This window comes from Protopterus annectens, chromosome 14.part0 (genome assembly GCF_019279795.1).
Source record: "Protopterus annectens isolate FY-2018-M chromosome 14.part0, PAN1.0, whole genome shotgun sequence".
Lineage (NCBI taxonomy): Eukaryota > Metazoa > Chordata > Ceratodontiformes > Protopteridae > Protopterus > Protopterus annectens.
Window position 1 is genome coordinate 58625266 of NC_056748.1, and position 19445 is coordinate 58644710.

Below are 19445 nucleotides of genomic sequence, written 5' to 3' on the forward strand. Positions count from 1 at the left end.
TTGAGGATTCCTATGACTAGTTGGGCACTGTTGAACTGAGGAATGGGATTCTGGTAAGGATAGAGGTTCAGTAGGCTGTTATAGATTAAGGCTACTCCACCTCTTTTTTTGTTTTGGCAGTCGAATCTAAGTGCTTGAAAGCCAGAGGGTATAATTTCAGAGTTAGTAATGTGGGATTTTAGCCATGTTTCTGAGACTGCTACTATATCAGGTAAAATATGATTTAGCCAAGCATGGAAGTTTGTTATTTTGTTTTTCACACTCTGGGCGTTAATGGTAATGAGTCTGAGGTATTTGTGGTTGGTTCTATTTGAAGAGATAGGGGGAGAGAGATTATTACTAGTTGTGGGTCCAGGGTTAGGGTGCATGTTTCCTGCTAGAGCAAGCCAAGTAGAGGGAGAATAGAGGAGAACCTTTGGTTTGTGACATGAAGTTAGAGGGAGAAACAGTTCTGATTTGGTTGCAAGAGGCTTTAGAGAAATGGTTAGGAGTTTTAATCTAAAATAGTGAAGAGGGTTAGGTTGAAGTAGGGAGGGGGGAATGTAGTCAAAGTGAAGGGTCATTGGGTGGGGTTGGGAGAGAGTGGAGGAGGAGGGGAGGGGGAAGCAGGGTGGTAGTATAGAAGAGGAATAGGAGGTTGCATTATAGACAGTTATTAGGCGGAGAATACATACAGAAGAGGTGAGGGAAGTTTGTTGAAGTGGAAGAGCCATGGTTAATTAGAGTAAAATAAGTTTTAGAGGAGGAAACAGGGTAATAGGAGAGTGTTTAGAGAGAAAGGATGAGGAGTATAGCTGAGAGTACAGAAGAGGAGTATAGTTGAGAGTACAGGCTGGTAAGGGATAGAGAAGGGGTGGGACTACCAACTGAATGGATGCTGGGAGGGGGAGTGGTAGAGATTATGATTGGCTTTGGGGATGGGGAGGAGATTCAAGGTGAGAATAAAGGTAAGTGCACTGGGGGGTGGATGAGAATTGGGGGTAGGTACATTTTGGAGAAGTATCTATGAAGATCCTGTGGAACATAAGAAAGATGCTAGATGGACAGAAGTAAAAGAAAGAATAAGAGTTAAAGGTACAGAATATGAAATGGGATGAAGTAACAGCCAGAGAGATTGAAACAAAGTTAAGAAAAACCTCTAATTGGAAAACTTCAGGCCCAGATGCAGTACCTAACTTTTGACTGAAAGTATTAACATCTTTGCATGAGGATTTAGCCACGAGTAAGAACTATTTATATGTGCACCCAGAACAGACACTGCACTGGTTAACAACAAGAAAAACAATGCTCTTACTTAAGAGGGAATCTGCAAGCTACCCTAAAAATTATACACCAATAACCTGTCTTCCAACAATGTATAAACTATACACAGGAATTGACGCTGACAGAGTTTATAGTCATTTAGAAGAAAACTCAATTATGGCAGTAGAACAAAAAGGCAATAAAATAAAGTCATATGGAACAAATGATCACTTGTTGTTAAATAAAGTTATAGTGGAGAACTGTAAAAAGGGGAAGAATCTAAGTATGGCATGGATTGACTACAAAAAAGCATTTGATAGTATCCCACATTCATGGATAAAAGAGTGCTTAAAAATGTATAAGATACACCCTACACTAACTGACTACATTACAGTAACCATGAAACAATGGCAGACCACTTTGCAATTAAGCCATGATAAAGGACAGATTATTATCGTAGGAATAAAAATTCAAAGGGGGATATTCCAGGATGACTCTGTCACCACTGCTATTCTGCCCCGTCTTTAATCCATTAAGCTGTTTACATAACAGCTTAGCCCATGGCTACAATTTGGCTCCTAGAAAACAACAAAGTCTAATGACTTCTCATCTTCTCTTTCGATGATTTAAAACTGTACAGCTCATCAGATGAGGAAATGAAAGCACAGCTGCAGATTGTCAAAACTTTTTCAGATGATATTGGAATGTCATTTGGTCTTGATAAATGTGCAAAAGCAACCTTTAAAAAAGGAAAACTGCAGCACCAGGAAAACATCAGTTTGGGACGAGAATGAGACTTGAACAAGAGGGAGTGTATAAATTAATTGGGAAATGATGAATGATCAGCAATAAAACATGAACAAATGTGAATAAAACTCAGTAAGGAATACTTTAGAAGACTTAAATTAATTCTGAGAACAGCATTGACATCTAGGAATAAGATCCAAGCTATAAATCAATTTGCTCTTCCTTTCCTAACTTACAGTTTTGGAGTGATTGACTGGCCCCAAAAAGTGTTGGACAGATTGGATATTAAAACAAAAAGGATGCTTCATGCTCACCAAATGATTTAGAAAAATCAGTGTATACCAAGATTATGTATTCCCCATTCCAAAGGTGGGATGGGCCTCCTTGAACTTGATTACATGTATAGATCTGCAATCGTGGGGCTCCACATATATCTATTGACCTCACAAGATCCAAATGTAGTAAAAGTTTTGAAACATGAGGATAATAAATCTAACATGACATCTCTGCTTAATCTAGCAGAAGCATATCAATGTCAAGCAGGAATGGAAATCAAACCAGAAGTGGATAAAAAACAGGCGGCAACTGAATGTGCCAAAAAACAAAAGAAAGAATATAAGGTGAAGGACCAGATGAGAAGGCAAGAAAATGTGGAAAAAACATAAATATAGTTGCAAGCATAGAAAACGTCTGGAAGAGCCTCATGCTGATCAAGAACAAATGCAAGAATGGTTAAGGAGAGGCAAAGTCAAACCAAGAAATGAAAGGTTAATATTAGCAGTCCAAGATAGTGAGCTACATATATTTACAAAGCTCACTGAACATGTGGGAGAAACAGACAAATGTAGGTTTTGTAAAACCAAACTGGAAACGGTCACACACCTTGTTGTTGGTTGCGACACACTAATGGCAGAAGGACTCTATACTGAAAGGCATAATAATGTGGCAAGACTGTTGCACTGGGGATTGTGCAAACATTATCGTATTGAAGTGGCTGAAAAACATTGGAAACATGAGCCACAAAGCATCATAGAAAATGATGAAGTTTATATCGCGTGGGATCACCCATTATCAATAGTTCAAAAGATAGGTGCTAAAAAAACAGATATAGTGATCCAAGAAAAGAAGACAAAAGTAGCATTGATCACTGAAATCGTCTCATCCAGTGACTACAGTGTCTTGTGTACAGAGAGACACAAAGTCATAAAATACCAAAATCTGCAGGCAGAAATGAGAGCCATGTGGAAGAAAGATACCCAGACAGTTCCAATAGGAGTAGGAGGAACGGGTCTTATAAAAAAGAATTTACAGTCATATTTATATATATTACCAATACATGTAACTCCATACGAACTGCAGGAGGAGTCATTACTGGGCACATTGCAGGTGCTGCAAAGAGCACTACTGGCTGACATCAAAGAATGAAACAACACTAATTTCATTAACTTAAATCATACTTTGACTTAGGAATGGGGTCTATTCCCATCATGGTATTAGAAACCCAAACGATTTGGAGAAATTAAAAAAAGTTGGACCTAGTCCTTTAACCTACAAGTATATGTCACCTATCATTAGGAAAGCCACTTTCTACACATAATGGGGGGGGGGGGGTGATTTGACAAATATACCTACTTGGCCTGCTTACAGGAAAATCACAACAGCCAAAATTAGATGGAGTTAGTCATGTCTTACATCCATACAAAAAGGTCTCTTTGGATTAGAATGTTTAAAGTAGAAACCAAGTCCTAATTTGAAGTTTTGGCTACCAATGGGAAAAGGTATTGCATTGGCAAGGACTTAAAAGCCTGATACATACCCTTATGAGTCACAGCAAGGTGACAAACATTATTTTTTATCTTTCTTCCCTGAATTTTATGAGGAGACATCGAATTACAAGGCAGGGCTAGAAGACATACAGTAATCTCCATTGCCATATGATAAAAAATGATTGCACCAAGATATTCACTTCTGCTGTGGTTTAAAAAACTAAACCAGTGAAGCGCAGGTCTAAGGCTTACTGTCAGACGTGTATCATCTCTTTGAGTAAGGAGTAGGACCTCACATACCCTTGCTCATTTAGCTGACATCCAAATAATGGTTGTTGAAATAATTAAAACAAAGCCAAAGTAGTAATTGTCCTTTGAATGGTTCCACAGCTAAAAAGGCTGCATACATTTTCAGGGGTCCATATTATAACATCGAAGTCTTAAAACTACAAATGTTATAATATCGAACCCTATGCACCAAATGCTGAAAATAGCGAAGCTGCAAAATATCGAATACTTTCCTAGGGAAAGTATTCGGTGGGATTTTTCTGCAGCTTCGCTATTTCCTCGACTGTGGAGCAAAGGTTATGGACCAGGTTAAGGTAAGTATGCGAACAAAAGTGATTGTGCGATAGGGACCTTAGGGTTACGGAGCGGGTAAGGTGAGTGTGCAATAGGGACTTTAGGGTTAGGGAGCGGGGTAAGTGTGCGACAGTTAGGGACCTTAGGGTTGGGTTAAGGTAAGTGGATAGCTCGTAGTGTATGTATATAGTTTAGTGTAGGGTTTTGTGAAGTGTATGTGTGTGGATTATTTATTTTGGTGTGCTTGTGTTGTGTGAATGTTTGTCGGAGCAGCAAATTTTTTCCCTGGGAAAAATTTGTTATTCTGACTGTTTGATTTTATGGTCTTTCAATCAAATGAGTTTGATATTATAACATTCAAAGTTTTAAGACTTCAGTGTTATAATATAGACCCCATTTTCAGCTGGTTGGTATAAAAACTTATCGCCAAATATGACTGCAGCTTCTCTCCCAGGGCATCAGCTGAAAAGAGGCCTTTGTGCCCTCCCAAACTCTGTCAACAAATGTAAAATAAAATAAAATAAAATAAAGAATCCTACATTGTTTTAATTCTGCTAGATCAGAGGTGAACTTGCAACCCTGCAGAGATAGCATCTGTTACCAGAACATGTGACAAGTTTAGCCACAGTTGCCGCTAGCTCATCTAGTGCCCAGTAGAGTTCCACCATCCGGCCTCACAACACTAAGGTGAGGAGCAAAAAAAAATGTGTACCCCTTTGAGTTAAGGACCAAAAATATAGGTCCTCTACTTGCTACTGTAGCAAACCACTTGCTACAAATGCAACAAGCAACTTACTACAGTTAGCTGCAAAAAGTAACAAGCAGCTTGCTACATTTAGAATACTACACACAAAGTTCTTCAGACCTGATCACAATTACAGTACCAGCATTCATTTCTGAATGCTGATACTGTGACATCTTATGCATGAGAGGCTAAGACCTTAACTATTATGTTAACTGTGCCCTGTAGTCCTAGACTTAGAGAAAGCAAATAGCAAGATCTCCAGAAAGCAGATACGAGAAGTTGTGTGATGGTTTGAAGGTCCAGAAACATTGTCAGAATTAGTGCAGGCAATGTACAAAAACCCAATGAGAAAAGTTCAAACAATGCTGGGACACACAGAGGTCCTCCCGGCAGGACTAGGTGTGCAGCAGGGTGCAGCTCTTAGCTGCCCACTGGTGTTCATACATGTGGTGGACATCAGCAAACAGGTCAGAGGAAACATAATCAACAAAGCTGCTGTATGCAGATGATGTGGCATTACAGGGAGACACTGAACAAGAAAAGAACTTCAGCAAATGGTAGGCAAATGCAAAACTGAAGGCACATGGGACAAAACCGAGTAAAGCCAATTGTCATGACAGCAAATGGGAGGAAATCAGAAGAAGCTGATAACTGAGATACATGAGAAAATGGTGGAACAGATTAACAGGTTCAAGTATCTGGGAAGGGTGACTGGAAAAAAAAGAGAAGTCTGAATGACAAGGTCAAAGCTAGAATCAGACAGGCTTATAGCTATCTGGCACAGTGTCGGGGCAGTGTGTAACAGAAGAATGCCAAAGAAGCTGAAAAGTAAGGTGCAGAAAACAGAGGTGCAACCAGTACTGCTATATGGTACAGAAACCTGGGCAGTGAAGGCAGAGCATTTGAGGAAACTACAGACGATTGAGATGAACTGACATGGGTGGTAGGATGCACACTGTGGGACAGACAAAAAAAAGGAGGACATCAGAGCAGAGGCCAAAGTAACTACAATTGCAGAGAAAGTTAAAAAGAGCAAGTTATGGTAGCTCAGCACATGTGCAGGAAAGCAGAAGACAATCTAGTAAAGAAGATTTGTGAGAGACAAAAAGTTGGCAATAGGAAACTAGGACATCCAACAAACAGAGTGACAGATTACATAAGGGAAGACCTGTGACAGTCGGGCCTGACCATCAAATAAGGCAGAAGCAAGGAAGATGGCCAAAAATGACACAACAGCAACCTGATCCCATGTAGAAAATGAGAAAAAAAGAGGGATGGGGTTGATCATGATTATGATGGTACCCCCTCAACAGCAACTGCAACTGCTGATTGTGCCCCTTAACACCTAGTAAAGGAGCAGTTGCCCCATTAGTACACCCTAGCTATACTTATGGGTTCAGCTACAGGAATATTAGGCCTTCTTGGAGCATGGTGACCATTTTTCATTGCTTCTAGGCCTAACAAAAGGGTTATAATACCAGAAGATCTAAGAGTGTGTGACATCTCTGCAACCACTAACAACTCACTGTTCACTGCACTAAAGGCATTCTGTCATGTGCAAATGGCATATCACGGGGGCCAAAAAGTCCCGAAAGAAGAGAAGAATGTAAGCTTAGACCTTCTTCTGCATCCTCACAGTGGCTGCCAAATTAAATAACATCCCGGGTACTATACAATGGGGAGCACAATTCAAATTGGGCAATGTCTAATTTCATGCTAACACTGGTAATCCCTTGAGATCACACAGGATTCTTTCCAGTATATGACCAGCCCATGGAATGTGACTATAGCAACACCTACCACAAGAACTACCCCAAGAAAGCTACCAGGAAATGCCTCAATAAGGCCAACATGAACCAGTTATCAAGGCAAGGGAACAATCCCTTTCTTGCAAAGCTTTGGCCACCATGGCCAACATTTCAGTAAACAAACTGAGCATATCCAGCATAATTCAAAGGAACTTCCTTTCCAGACATCTGAGAATGATGTACAAAAAGGCATTAACCACATCCAATGACACCATCTAGGTATGTGGTGGAAGCTTGTAATACCCTCCAGAGAGTTATCTTCCAGAACCTTACATACTGGAAGTGATCATGGAAATCATAAGATCTGATATCAGTTGGTACTAATCTAGCCTCTTCAAATAAAAAAAGCGGTGGGAGAACAACATCTGTCCTTTTCCCAAAGGATGGGCAATATGGACATCACATTTGGGGATTACTGTCTGGGACTCTTCCAACACACATGCAAAATGGTAATCTCTTAACAAAAACCTTTCTTGAATTTTAATTTGTGGAGAATTTTAAGATGTGGATGACCATAACCATATCCAGCACCTACTGGTCTTGTGTGATGGCTCTTGAAGCCCGGACAAATTTGGAAAATAACCTTTGAGGGTAGTTTCATAACACGGTTAGGACTGTGACTGCTTTGGTGGTGGACTCATTCCCTTGGACAGCTCAGCAACACTACAGGGAAAGGCTCTATGATGCGTCAGTGCATTTCTTAGTCTGTGCAGAAGCAACTTCTTTTGCAGTTGTCTAGACCTGTAGGAAGAAGTAAGGAGAACTGAAGTGGGGTCACAAGTACCTTCTACAGTGCTATGAGTTTGCTTCCTCTATCTATAAGTATTAAGAACAGTCAACATAATTTTCTTGAAAAGGGCATCCAAGAAGGAATTTCTAAATGCCTACATAAAAGAGAATAACCTCAGGTAAGACATCTTGCAAAGTAATATGCTGGGGACTGCATCCCTACTCAAAGTCAGTGCAGTCAAACCTGCTGCTGCAGGCTACCTGAAAGACAACTCTAGAAGCCACACAGACATAAGCTCTTAATCATTTTCTCCATGAGCTTAGACGTAAGAAGTTGAAAAGTTTTTTTCAAGTGCCTAGACCACTAGGGAGCACTAGAATCTGTCCAGGTTATTGCAGGTTCTGAGTTCCAGCATTATAGAGACAAACTCTCTAGACTCCTTGTCCAGTGGCAAAATTCTGCTGCCTTTCAGCCCTATGCCAAGGTAATCATAAAGGAGTCTGTCCAAGGCTGCCACTAAGTCAGGGACTAGTTGCACTCAGCCAGAGACTTATTATAGGTGCCTCCTTTTTTTTTTTTTTTTTTTTATTACTTTTTCTTGGATCCCCAACAGCCAACCATCATCTGCTTCCAGGTCCTTTTTTCATCCACAAGGTCTAGTGCACCTGCCTTATCATCCTCCAGACTAACTCTGATCCATATCCAGGTCTGGCAAGATTCTAGAAAAACCCCTAACAGCATCACACTATTGCTGAAGAGAGTTTTAATCTAATTCCCCACCCACCTTGCAAATACCCAGTAATATTCTGAGGGCAAGATGTGCAATGGGTCCAACTCTGTCCCACCAGTCACTTCTGTAATATACTGACATCAGCAGGACACCCTACCCACACAGTCAGTCAGCACCATGTAGATGCTTCCCTGGTCTTTAAAAGGGAAATCTGACTGAAGTGCATACCCTTCTCCCCTCCTACTGGGGTGTGCACGTCCATCCTCTCGGCCTGCATACTCTAGAGTTTGAGCCGTTATTCAAACTCTGGTCACCTGCGCCATTGTTGGGGCTTTGCTTTCTTGCAGGCTGCGGCAACACACTCCAAGTACTTCAAACTTGCTCTTTATTTACCCTGTGTCAGTGGCTCAACAGGTATCAATTTCACCTTTGATGATAAAAGAGCAGACATTTGTGGGTTCCATTCCAACATCAGTGCTTGATTTAATTTCAAATAATGACACTGCAGTGCAACATAAGGGGAAGGATTAATCCATGCACTGGGGTGGAAAAGAATTGTTTTGTATTACAACAGTATGAAGTCCTTGGCAAAACACAAAATAGGATTAAACAATTATGAGAATTTTTGTGTATATATATATATATATATATATATATATATGGATTCCATACATTTGGTCGAATTACACTTAGTCGAAAATGTTTCCAGGCACTGTACTGCACTGAAAGCTCACTTGCCTGAAAGCTCATTTGATTGAAGTTCATTTGGTCGAAAATGGAATATAGCCCCTGCCCCACTGCAGTGCAACCCTGGAGTGAGAATATTAAATAAGGGGGGTGTGGGGGCACAGCCCCCCACATACTTTTAATGTATTCACTGTTATAAGAAGGTATATCCATTAGAAATGCATGGATATATATATATTTTTTTTTTTTTAGTAAAAACTATTGGTATAATATGGGGGACTATGCCCCCCACACCCCCCAATGTAGGTGGCTGTGCCCCCCACAACCCCCCTTATTTAATATTCTCACTCCAGGGTTGCACTGCAGTGGGGCAGGGGCTATATTCCATTTTCGACCAAATGAACTTCGATCAAGTGAACTTTCACTCAAGTAAGCTTTCAGTGAAGTGAACTGCCTGGAAACATTTTCGACTAAGTGTAATTCGACCAAATGTATGGAAGCCATATAGAAACATACACATATATCGCATATATATATATATATATATATATATATATATATATATATATATAAATATATATAAGGGAAGGATTTAAATAAGATTTTTCTATCTCTTCCATTTTCCAAAGATTAAAATTAGCCTTACTTTAGAGGGCTTACTTTTACAGGGTTGCAATTTACATCAGATACAACATCAACAGCCTCTCAGTGAATTACTTGTACAAGGTCCATGTCTTTTTTGACATGCAGTCTTCAGACCTCTACAAAATATTCTAAGTGGGGTATCTCTAATACAATTGATCTGACCTTAGAATAAGAACACTTGTGTGATGATGCCCTGGGATCTACTGGATGAACTGGTTTCCACAAGGCGCAGTTTCGATTAGCTGAACTTATTTTAATGGCAAAAATGCACAAAACTCAAACAAACAGAATCTAAACTGACAACATGTGCATTACTTGCTGTTGCACTCACCTTCTTGTAACCTGTCTATCAATTTATCTTGTGAAAGGTTGTACAGATCTCTAAAGCTTGTACAAATATGTATTTCTGAATTGCCCCATTACAATTTATATAACTTTATCTCTTCTTCACATTGTGATACATTCGCCCAGACTGTGCTTGTAAATGATTTGGTAAAAACAGTGCACTACCGTGGTAAACAAATGTAAAATACAACAAAAATTAAATGGAGAGCCCTACATTTCCCCGTATATTGAAAGTCTGATTTTGGATAGGCATCCTTCACATTCCAAACTTCCAGGAAAGCATGAATGTAGGAACCAGCTATTAACTTATGTTTGTGAGAAGAACACATTTTAATCAATAAATAATACTTTCCTACCACATACCATGTACGGGGGATTGAGATTCAAATTATCCAGTCCGATGGCAAGAGTATTGACAGGCGGATAACTGGTGGGTCCTCCACCCCATGGATTTGCACCACCTATAATAAAACCAGAGAGAGAAACAATTAGTTTAAATGTTTCAGCACGGCTATGAACTCAAGTCATTTAAAATGCAGGTACATGTATCTGCTGACAGAAGGCAGACGTTTCCCATCTTCATAGGTCTTGTAGTTGGCCAAACCATTCTCCCTATGTGCAAACAATATGGAAGAACCCAGACTCAAACCTGTGTACCAAGTACAACTCCCTGGTGACAAATGTGCATTGTACTGTGACCAGTTAATAAACCTCATGACAATTTCCTTCTGAAACTATCAAAAACTCTGCTCATTTACAGTTTTATACTCTGTCGCAGCTACTGTCCAAGTCCCACTCAGGGGACCCCCTAAACCCACATTTGCTGGTGTACACACCTGTGATTCCTGTTTACCCCACAGTATTCTTCTGATGGTAAATACAGGGGAACGGAGTACCCCTGCTGCTCTTTGCTTAACAAGCCTTTTGAATTTCTACCCCATATTGGTTGATTTTATAGACATGGGTCTTAACATAGTTAGATCTTGCAAAGGTGTCTGATACAGTACCACAGCTCAAATTGCCTGAGACATTAGATAATTAAAGATAAATCCATTTCTGATATCAGTGATTTCTAGTTGTTTGGAAAATTATACTGACAAAGCAGCAGTAAGTAAGTGCAGTTTATCAGAAAATGTCACATGTATGGATATACCTCAGGGTACTGCCTTAGAGCTATTTTTTTTTTTTTTACATGCTTATGTCTTCATCTCCCAAGAGAACCATAACCTCACAGACCAAGTTTGCAGACTATAGTTTGATTGGCAGGCACAAAACACATTTACAGGATTATTACAGATTGCAAGTGTATTTGGGCAAGTTATACTCCTGGTCTAAGAATGGCAGAGCAAAATTTAATTGGAAAAAAACACTGTCTGGCCCTTTAAACCAGAAATCCTGGTATACCCAAGCTATTAACAATGAAATTGTATGTTTGTCTAACTATGTGTACAGTTCCATGGGTACTGAATGATAGTTCCTTGAAATTTGGCATTGATACTGTCAGTTAAAGTACACTAAATGACATTTTCAGACGGTATCGTCAAAGCAGCTTGATCCCTCTAGAAATGTCACTGGTAAGACCACTCAATGAATATGATAGACCTCTAGGTTCTTACTCTGTTGAGTCTATCAGGAAACTAATGATAATACAGAAAATTATTTCCTTTTAGAGAAGGGTCTGTATACAACTTGACTGAAGAAAAAGTCCTTTCTTTTTATGAATTGCAAAGGTTTGTCATCTCCTCCCTGTGGAGTTTAGAAGAGCAACAAGCTAAAAACTTTTAAAAAGTAACTTGCCACATAGCTCGACTCTAAAGTTTGTGATCTAGACTATAGAATACATGCTCTCAGACAGTGTTTCTGAGGTTTGGATCTTGTTTTACATGACACCGAACATTGACATTTCCACACCAACCTCATCACACACAACTGTTGCAGATGTTGAAAGATATCTAAATAGAAGGCACTCATACCCAGTTTGTTAAATCAGGGTCATGCAGGGAGCTAACATGTATCCCAGCAAGTGATGGATTTATGACAAAGAAGCAGTCCTGGACGACATCGGTCCATTGCAGAACATATACAAACACACACAGACACACGCACACATACGCACACACACACAAAAACTGCTGATAACAGAGAAGACTGCAAATTCACCTTGTATGTCTTTGTGTTGAGGTAGGAAACAAATGTTATAGAAAAATGCATGCAGATAAAAAAAAAAAAAAAAAAAAAAAAAAAAAAGAAAACTGCCAACAAAAGGCAACTTAGCCAGGAAGTGAACATGAGAAAGTACAGATGTGTAAGATCTTACCATAATAGTAGACGTCCTTCTCTTCACTGTTGCAGTACTCATTAAAATACGGATCCCCTGCCAAGGGCGGCCCAACATCGGGCCAGTATACCAAGCGTTTAGGTTGTGTTAGGGTATGCCATACATCGCATGTATGCCTTTGCATAGCGCAGGGCTTAAAGGTGACATCTGGATGTACCATCCTTAGAACTGAGAGCCCCAGCCAGAATGCAAGTCCAAGGAGATGAGCGGTAATATCAGTACATCCAGAACAGAAATGGAACAGGGGATGGAGGGAGGAAGTCAATACTACTGCAGTGAAGAGATGGACATCTACCATTATGGTAAGAACTTACACAACCGTACTATGGTCCTTCCATTTCAGTGTTGCAGTGATAGTTATGACAGTGAGAGGGCCAAAGCTCAGGAAGAAGAAGAAGGGGATGAGGAGGAAGGACCAGCAGAGCCCTACAGGAACCCATGAAGAATGACCCTAGCAAAGCCAGCTCTAGCTCTGGATATCACATCCAGCTTGTACTGCTTGGTAAAGTTATGCAGAGAAGTCCAGATAGCTGCCTCAAGAATAGACAGTATCTTGAAAAAAGAACTAGAATAAGTCACAGCTCTAGTAGAATGTGCCTTAACAGAAGAAAAAAGGCTCTTATCATGAAAGGAATAACAAAAGGAAATGGCTTTAGAAATCCAAGAGGAAATAGTTTGCTGGAACACAGCCAATCCTATGGGTCTAGGATGAAAGGAAACAAAGAGCATGTCAGATTTATGAAAAGCCTTAGTCTTATCCAGATGAAATCTGAGTGGTCTGTGCAGATCCAACGTGTGCAGCACTTTGTCACTTGCAGATTGTGGAGAAGGAAAATGGACAAATGAATAGACTGAGACAACTCATTCACCACCTTGGGCATAAAAGAAGGATTAGTAAGAAGGAACACTCTGTCCTCATGGAACACTAAAGAGGAGGACAAGCCATAAGGGCTTAAAGCTCAGACACCAATCTGGCAGAAGTAAAGGCTAACAAAGATACAGTCTTCAAAGAACAATGCTGTAAGGAAGCTGAAGCTGCAGGCTCAAAAAGAGCTTGGGTCAATTTTTCAAAATCAAAATTAAGATCCCAGGGAGGAGGAACAGGCCTTCTGGGAGGACTAGTATGAAGGACATCTTTAATAAATTGTTTAGCTTCAAATCTAGAAGCTGAAGGTTGCGATAAAGGCAAAGAAGCAGAAATAGCTGATAAGTGGGCCTTAACAGAAGCATAAGCCTACTCAGCATTCAGCAGTTCATACAGATAAGACAGAACCCTCTCCTATTCCTGTTTTTTGATCACATCAACTTACCTAGCATTATGGATAGACAATTTCCCACACTTTCTCCAGCCAACCTGATCGACATGCACATCCTGAGGCAATGAAGCAATTGCTTCATGTACACTGCCAGCCCACGTTTTCTAGTCCACACAAATTCATTAAGTGAGAGATGCATCCATATCAAGAACCTAGAATCCAGGCCGTCTCACTCACCAGTTAGTCCATCTGATACTAAGGAGGTTGTCAGCATACACACCTCACCTTCTGCGTCTACCAAACCAACAACACATAAACCTACATATGAGGAAGTCCTTACAAGAAGCTTACCTAAACATCAGAGATCTCCCAAACACAAACACAAGCATGTTCCACGTAATACATCCTCTGCAGAACATAGCACACATAATATATCACACACCAGTGTCTCACCAGTCATGCCCCCAAGGCATAACACAAAAACAAACAGCTTAGCCACAGGGAGCTAAATTGTGAGACACACAGATGTCCCTCTCCCCAGGCTGGATAAGGAAAAAGACATAGTCAGCTGTCCGTCAGGTGCCAGGATCTGACAGATCACGCATGCACTCATGTCGCCCAACAAAAGGCACTGTTATGACTCTGTCAGAGTCCATGTTGGTGTGAATTATTTGAGATGTACCTCAATGGACTATATGAAGAGAGAAATGACTTAGCTCACAGATTATGTATCGGATTAGGTATGTCCCTGGTCATAAGCAGCATTTTACCTTCGCCTAGGATGATAACACAATACAAACAAAAATGAGTGACTTCAACAACTGGCTTAGTATCTGCTGTCATTCAAAGTAAATTCAATACCAGTCAGCCTAGGTTGACATGGTCAACAGATGTCGATGCTTTGCCAGAGATGGTCTTCATCTGTCACCCCTGGGATTTTGGTTACTGGAGAAGGCTCTTGCAATCAAGAAGAAAATCCCCAACATACAAATACCCTCTAAAAACAACCTCAAGGTTATGCTGCTAAATGCTAGGAGTCTAAACCGCAAACTGCATCCACTGGAAGCATTCCTCACCCTGGAAGATGCTGACATTTGTGCAGTCACTGAGACCTCGTTCAAGGCTACAGACAGCACCCCAGCTATACCATGTTTCATTTCCTTCCACACATTCAGACCACAAACTTAAAGCATGAGAATTACAGGAGGTGGTGTATCAATATTCATTAAAGACAAATATAGTTCTTGATTGGTTAAACAGTATGATTCCTTTGAATTACTTCAGGTGCAACTGACTGCAGGTAAAACACTTCTTCAGGTCATTGCCAGCTATAGGACCCCCCTCCATGAATCAGGACATCTACTCAGCCTACTTGGATCTACATGAGTCAATCAAGATACAACCAAACACCCTGGTTTTGGGTGACTTTAATTACCCGTCCATAGACTGGGTAAATTATACGTGTTCTAAGTCACTTGCCCAAAGGTTCCTGAACTTCGTAAACTCCAGTGTCCTGGACCAGCTGGTTGACACACACACAAGGGGCTCAAAAATCCTGGACCTGGTGTCAACCAACACGAGAGACCACTGCATCACCCCCATTGTGTGGTCATCCCTGGTGAGATCTGACCACAAATCAATCTCATTAGAAGAAAATATAACAAAAGAGCTTCCCCAGCAACAACTAGACTAAAAAACTTATCCAAAACCAACTACAATCTTTTACATGATGGCATAAATAGCTTCATAACCCCTCCCCTCACTGATGGAACAGACACCTATGCTGAGTTATACACCAATGCTTTATACAAGCACCTGTACAATTGTATTGACTCTGCCGTACCTAATAGAACCAAGGCAAGATCTTAAAGGAAAAACAAACTTGTCTGGTGGACAACTGCCATTATCAGGCTATACAACAGGAGAAAGAAATTCCTGTCTAACCACAGGAAGGAATGGTCTAAAAACTGGAACCATTGCCTCCCAAATATAAACAAGCAAATAAGATTCCTAGTGAAGTCCTCCAAAACTAACTATGAATCCAAATTAGCTTTCCTAACTAAGGATAACCACAAGGCGTTCTTGAATTACATCTGTAACCTCAAAAGTAAGGTCCAGATTTGCGCTGATAGTTAATGGTACTACATATATAGAACCTGTGGACATAGCAAACCTGCTGGCTGACCGGTTCAGTGAAAACTTCACTCCCCCTGTTCCTGCCACATATACACCAAAGCATCCCAAACACCTGTCCCCCACCTAGCATCTCTGAGAGCAGGTCTTAAATGTCCTCTCCCAAGGTGAAAAACACCAGACAACATCATGGGATGTGTTCTACATGGATTAAAACAAGAAATAGCATCACCATTGAGTACGCTTTTCAATCACAGCTTTAGCACGGACTTCAAATGGGGTGCATCCATGGACCCCGGGAACTATAGCCCCATTAGCCTGACTAGCCTTATCTGCAAGGCCATGGAACTAATCACCATGTATCTTATTAACAAAGGTACAGGAAATCTCCAAATGCTCGACCCCACACAGTTTGGCTTTGTCAAGGGGAGATCACACCTGTCAAACTTGGTGGACTTCTTCAAGACAGTCACCAAAGCCCTAGACAAGGACAAGTCTGTGCATACGGCCTAACTAGACTTAGTTAACACCTTTGACACAATCCCCCACTCATGATAAATTCACCCAGCTGGGTATCAACCCATTTACTGTCAGGTGGGTTGTAAACTGGCTCATTGGCAGAGCTCATACAGTCAAAATAGCAGACTCCACCTTCTCCAGCAGACCCGTAAACAGAGGTGTTCCACAGGGATCAGTTCTGGGAACCTCACTATTCGGAATCTACTTCTCTGAAGTGCAGGCTAAAACTAAAGGACTGTGGCTGACAAAGTTTGCTGATGACAGTAAACTGGGAGTGATCACCGAAACCCCTAGTGACGTCAACGTCCTACAAGAAGGTCTTATGCAGACTAATGACCGATGCCAAAGTCATGCTCTTAAACATAATGCAAAAAATGTATTACTATCCTCTTCAGCAAGGATGATGTTCCTGCAAACTACCACATTATTAGCTATACCCTAAGCACACTGTCAGTGGTGAGAGATCTGGGCACACAGGTAGATTCAGCCTTAACTTCGATCATCATGTCTCCACAGTGGTAAGAAGGGCATTTTATATTGCTCATCTCATAAGTAAGGGCACTGCCTCCAGAAAAAAAAAAGGTTATAACCCCCCCCCAGTACTCTTTCCTCATTAGGCCAATAATTAGAGTACAATTCTCCCTTTGGTATGTTCCTTTCCAAACACCTGCAGCAATTGGACAGACCACAAAGGATCCTTATGAAAAAAATTCAGGGTCTTCAAGATCTATCTCATGCAGACAGACTGAAATCATTGCCACTTTACTCTGTCATACAGATGGCACAGAGGTGACTGGTGCCTTGCATATAGAGCAATCTCTGACCAAGCGTTAATGAAAATGCTGCACATTCACAAGTCAAATGGCATACGGGTCACTCGCTCAAAGGACCTTAACCTGGTATGTGACATTAACGGGACTTGCTGGAGAGACAGATTTGTCTCATAGAGGTCGACCCATCTTTAGAACAAGCTTTTTATTCATGTTAAATAAAGCCCCTTGTTGGCCCTATTTAAACACAATTTGGACGACTGGATGGGTAACTAGAAAGTCACCTAGGGGGTTCCACCTGTATCCCTCTTGCACAGGATCAATAGGTGCTGATTTTAGTGTCTGTCTGAACCAGACAACCTTGGAAACACAGGTTGAACTTGGCTAGGCTTGAAAGGGCCCTGGGGCCATTAGCTTAGAAACCACCTATGTTCCTATGATCCCATGAACATCCACAGAAAATGGATCCAGGTTACAAAAAAGATACCAAAAAGAAAACCTCTTCCATTTGGATAAGCAAGATTTCCTAATTGTGGGTTTTCTGGCTTCCTGCAGGACCCTAAGCATGTCCACAGAAAAAAGGTGCCTGCATGGAATCAAAATCCTATCAAGCAGTTGTGGATGGATGAGAAATCCCTGGTCTTGCATGAACAGGTCCACCTTATGAGGTAACTTGTGCTGATTTCCCTTAGCTAAATGCAGAAGAGGAGGAAACCAATGCTGTTTTAGCCAAAAGGGAGTCACCAGCAAGATTTTGAGAGCATCCTGTTGAATTCTGAATAGGACTTTTGGCATGAGGGGAAGGGGAGAAAAGGCATAAAGAAACATCCCCTTCCAAGAAAAAGATAGTGCATCTACCTTCCAAACCAGAGGACCTTGGACTCCGGTACAAAAGAGAGGAAGCTGTCTGTTCCCAGTGGGTCAAAAATATCCACTTGAGGAGTACGCCACTGGTGGACAATGTCCAGAAACACATCCCTGTAAAGCATCCATTCATGGGTTTGTGTTACGGACCTGTTTATAGAGTCTGCCACAATGTTCTGACCTGAGGAAATGTAAACTGCCTGAAGTGTCACTTGACAGTGAATTGCTAGTTCCCACACTAGAAGTGCCAACCAGCACAAGAGATAAGATCTTGTTCCCCATTACTTGTTGACTGCCACATCACTGTGATATTGTCTGTAAATACCTTGAGAGGCCCTGGGGAGAATAAAGGGTGAAATTCTGAAGACCCAGCAAAAGAGCTCTTATCTCTGATGCTGATGTGGTCTTTCCTTCGATGAGGCAACCAAGTACCCTGCACCTTTAGAGAGCCAAAGGATGCTCCCCATCCCATGTCTGAAGCAATTATGAACAGCTCCTGAGAGGGAAGAGGGGGTTGAAAGGGAAACCCTAGATTGAGAGTCTACTGTTGAATGCACCACTGAAGTTCCAGCTTGAGACATGGAAGAAGAGGAACTAAGAATTCGAAGGGATGAGAATGATGAAGCTAAACTTGACTTTAGAAATCACTTAAGTTTTACTCATATGGAGCTTGGCAAAAGGAACCATAAAAGAGTGGTGGAGGCCATAAACCCTAGAGCTCTCAGAAACTCCCTGGCTGTGACTAAGGCAAGAGGAGGAAGGGATTGAAAGAAAGTAATGACAGTTAGGGCCGTGGGAGGAGGCAGGGACGTCAACATTGGAACAGCCTGGATCCTGCACCCCAGAAATTCATGATCTTGTGAAGGCGTCAGAAAGGACATTTTGAAATTTATTAGGAACCGAATCCCAGGCTTTGTGGGAGGGAAATGGAAAAGTGAACATTCTGCAGTAAAATATCTGGAGAGGATGCCTGAAACAGGAGATTGTCCAAGTAGGGAAATACTTGGATTCCCCTTAATCTTCAAAAAGCAATCCATCACCATGACTACCAGTTTAAAAAACTTTAATAAAACACTGCAAGTAACACTTTCATTAAGATAGCATCTTCAGGCAAATAACTGTAACAGACAAAGAAAAGTCCTTATGTAAATACTAAACAATTAACCATCAAGTTAAAACACATGTAACCACTAATTATATTAACAGCATTAAACATGCGACCACTAATTACATTAACAGCATTAATCAAGAATTTAAAGTGACATCTACTTAACTTTGTTCCTCATCTCTTTTAAAATTGGTTTAATGGTAAATGTCTCATTTAAACCCGGACATCTTTGTACCCTGAATCTAATTATCTATTTATTCTCTTCCTTTTCAGTTTCATTTTTTAAATATTCACCTCTTCTTCACAAGTAAAAAAAAGTCCTTATATACATACTAAACAATTAGCAATCAAGTTAAAAGACATGTTCATAGGAGGTTACTAGGCTACTGGCCCTAGGGCCTTTATAGACCTAGACATGTTAAACCCTTGT

At 40.8% G+C, this 19445-nt stretch overlaps 1 protein-coding gene across 2 annotated transcripts in view; it reads right to left on the minus strand.

Moving 5' to 3' along the window:
* Positions 1-19445, minus strand: part of ANXA11 (annexin A11) — an 872911-nt gene that overhangs the window by 452332 nt on the left and 401134 nt on the right. For both annotated transcript variants that reach the window (XM_044055766.1, XM_044055767.1), the window contains exon 3: positions 10391-10488. In XM_044055766.1, the coding sequence (XP_043911701.1) occupies positions 10391-10488 (98 nt within the window). The remainder of the gene's footprint in view (positions 1-10390; positions 10489-19445) is intronic.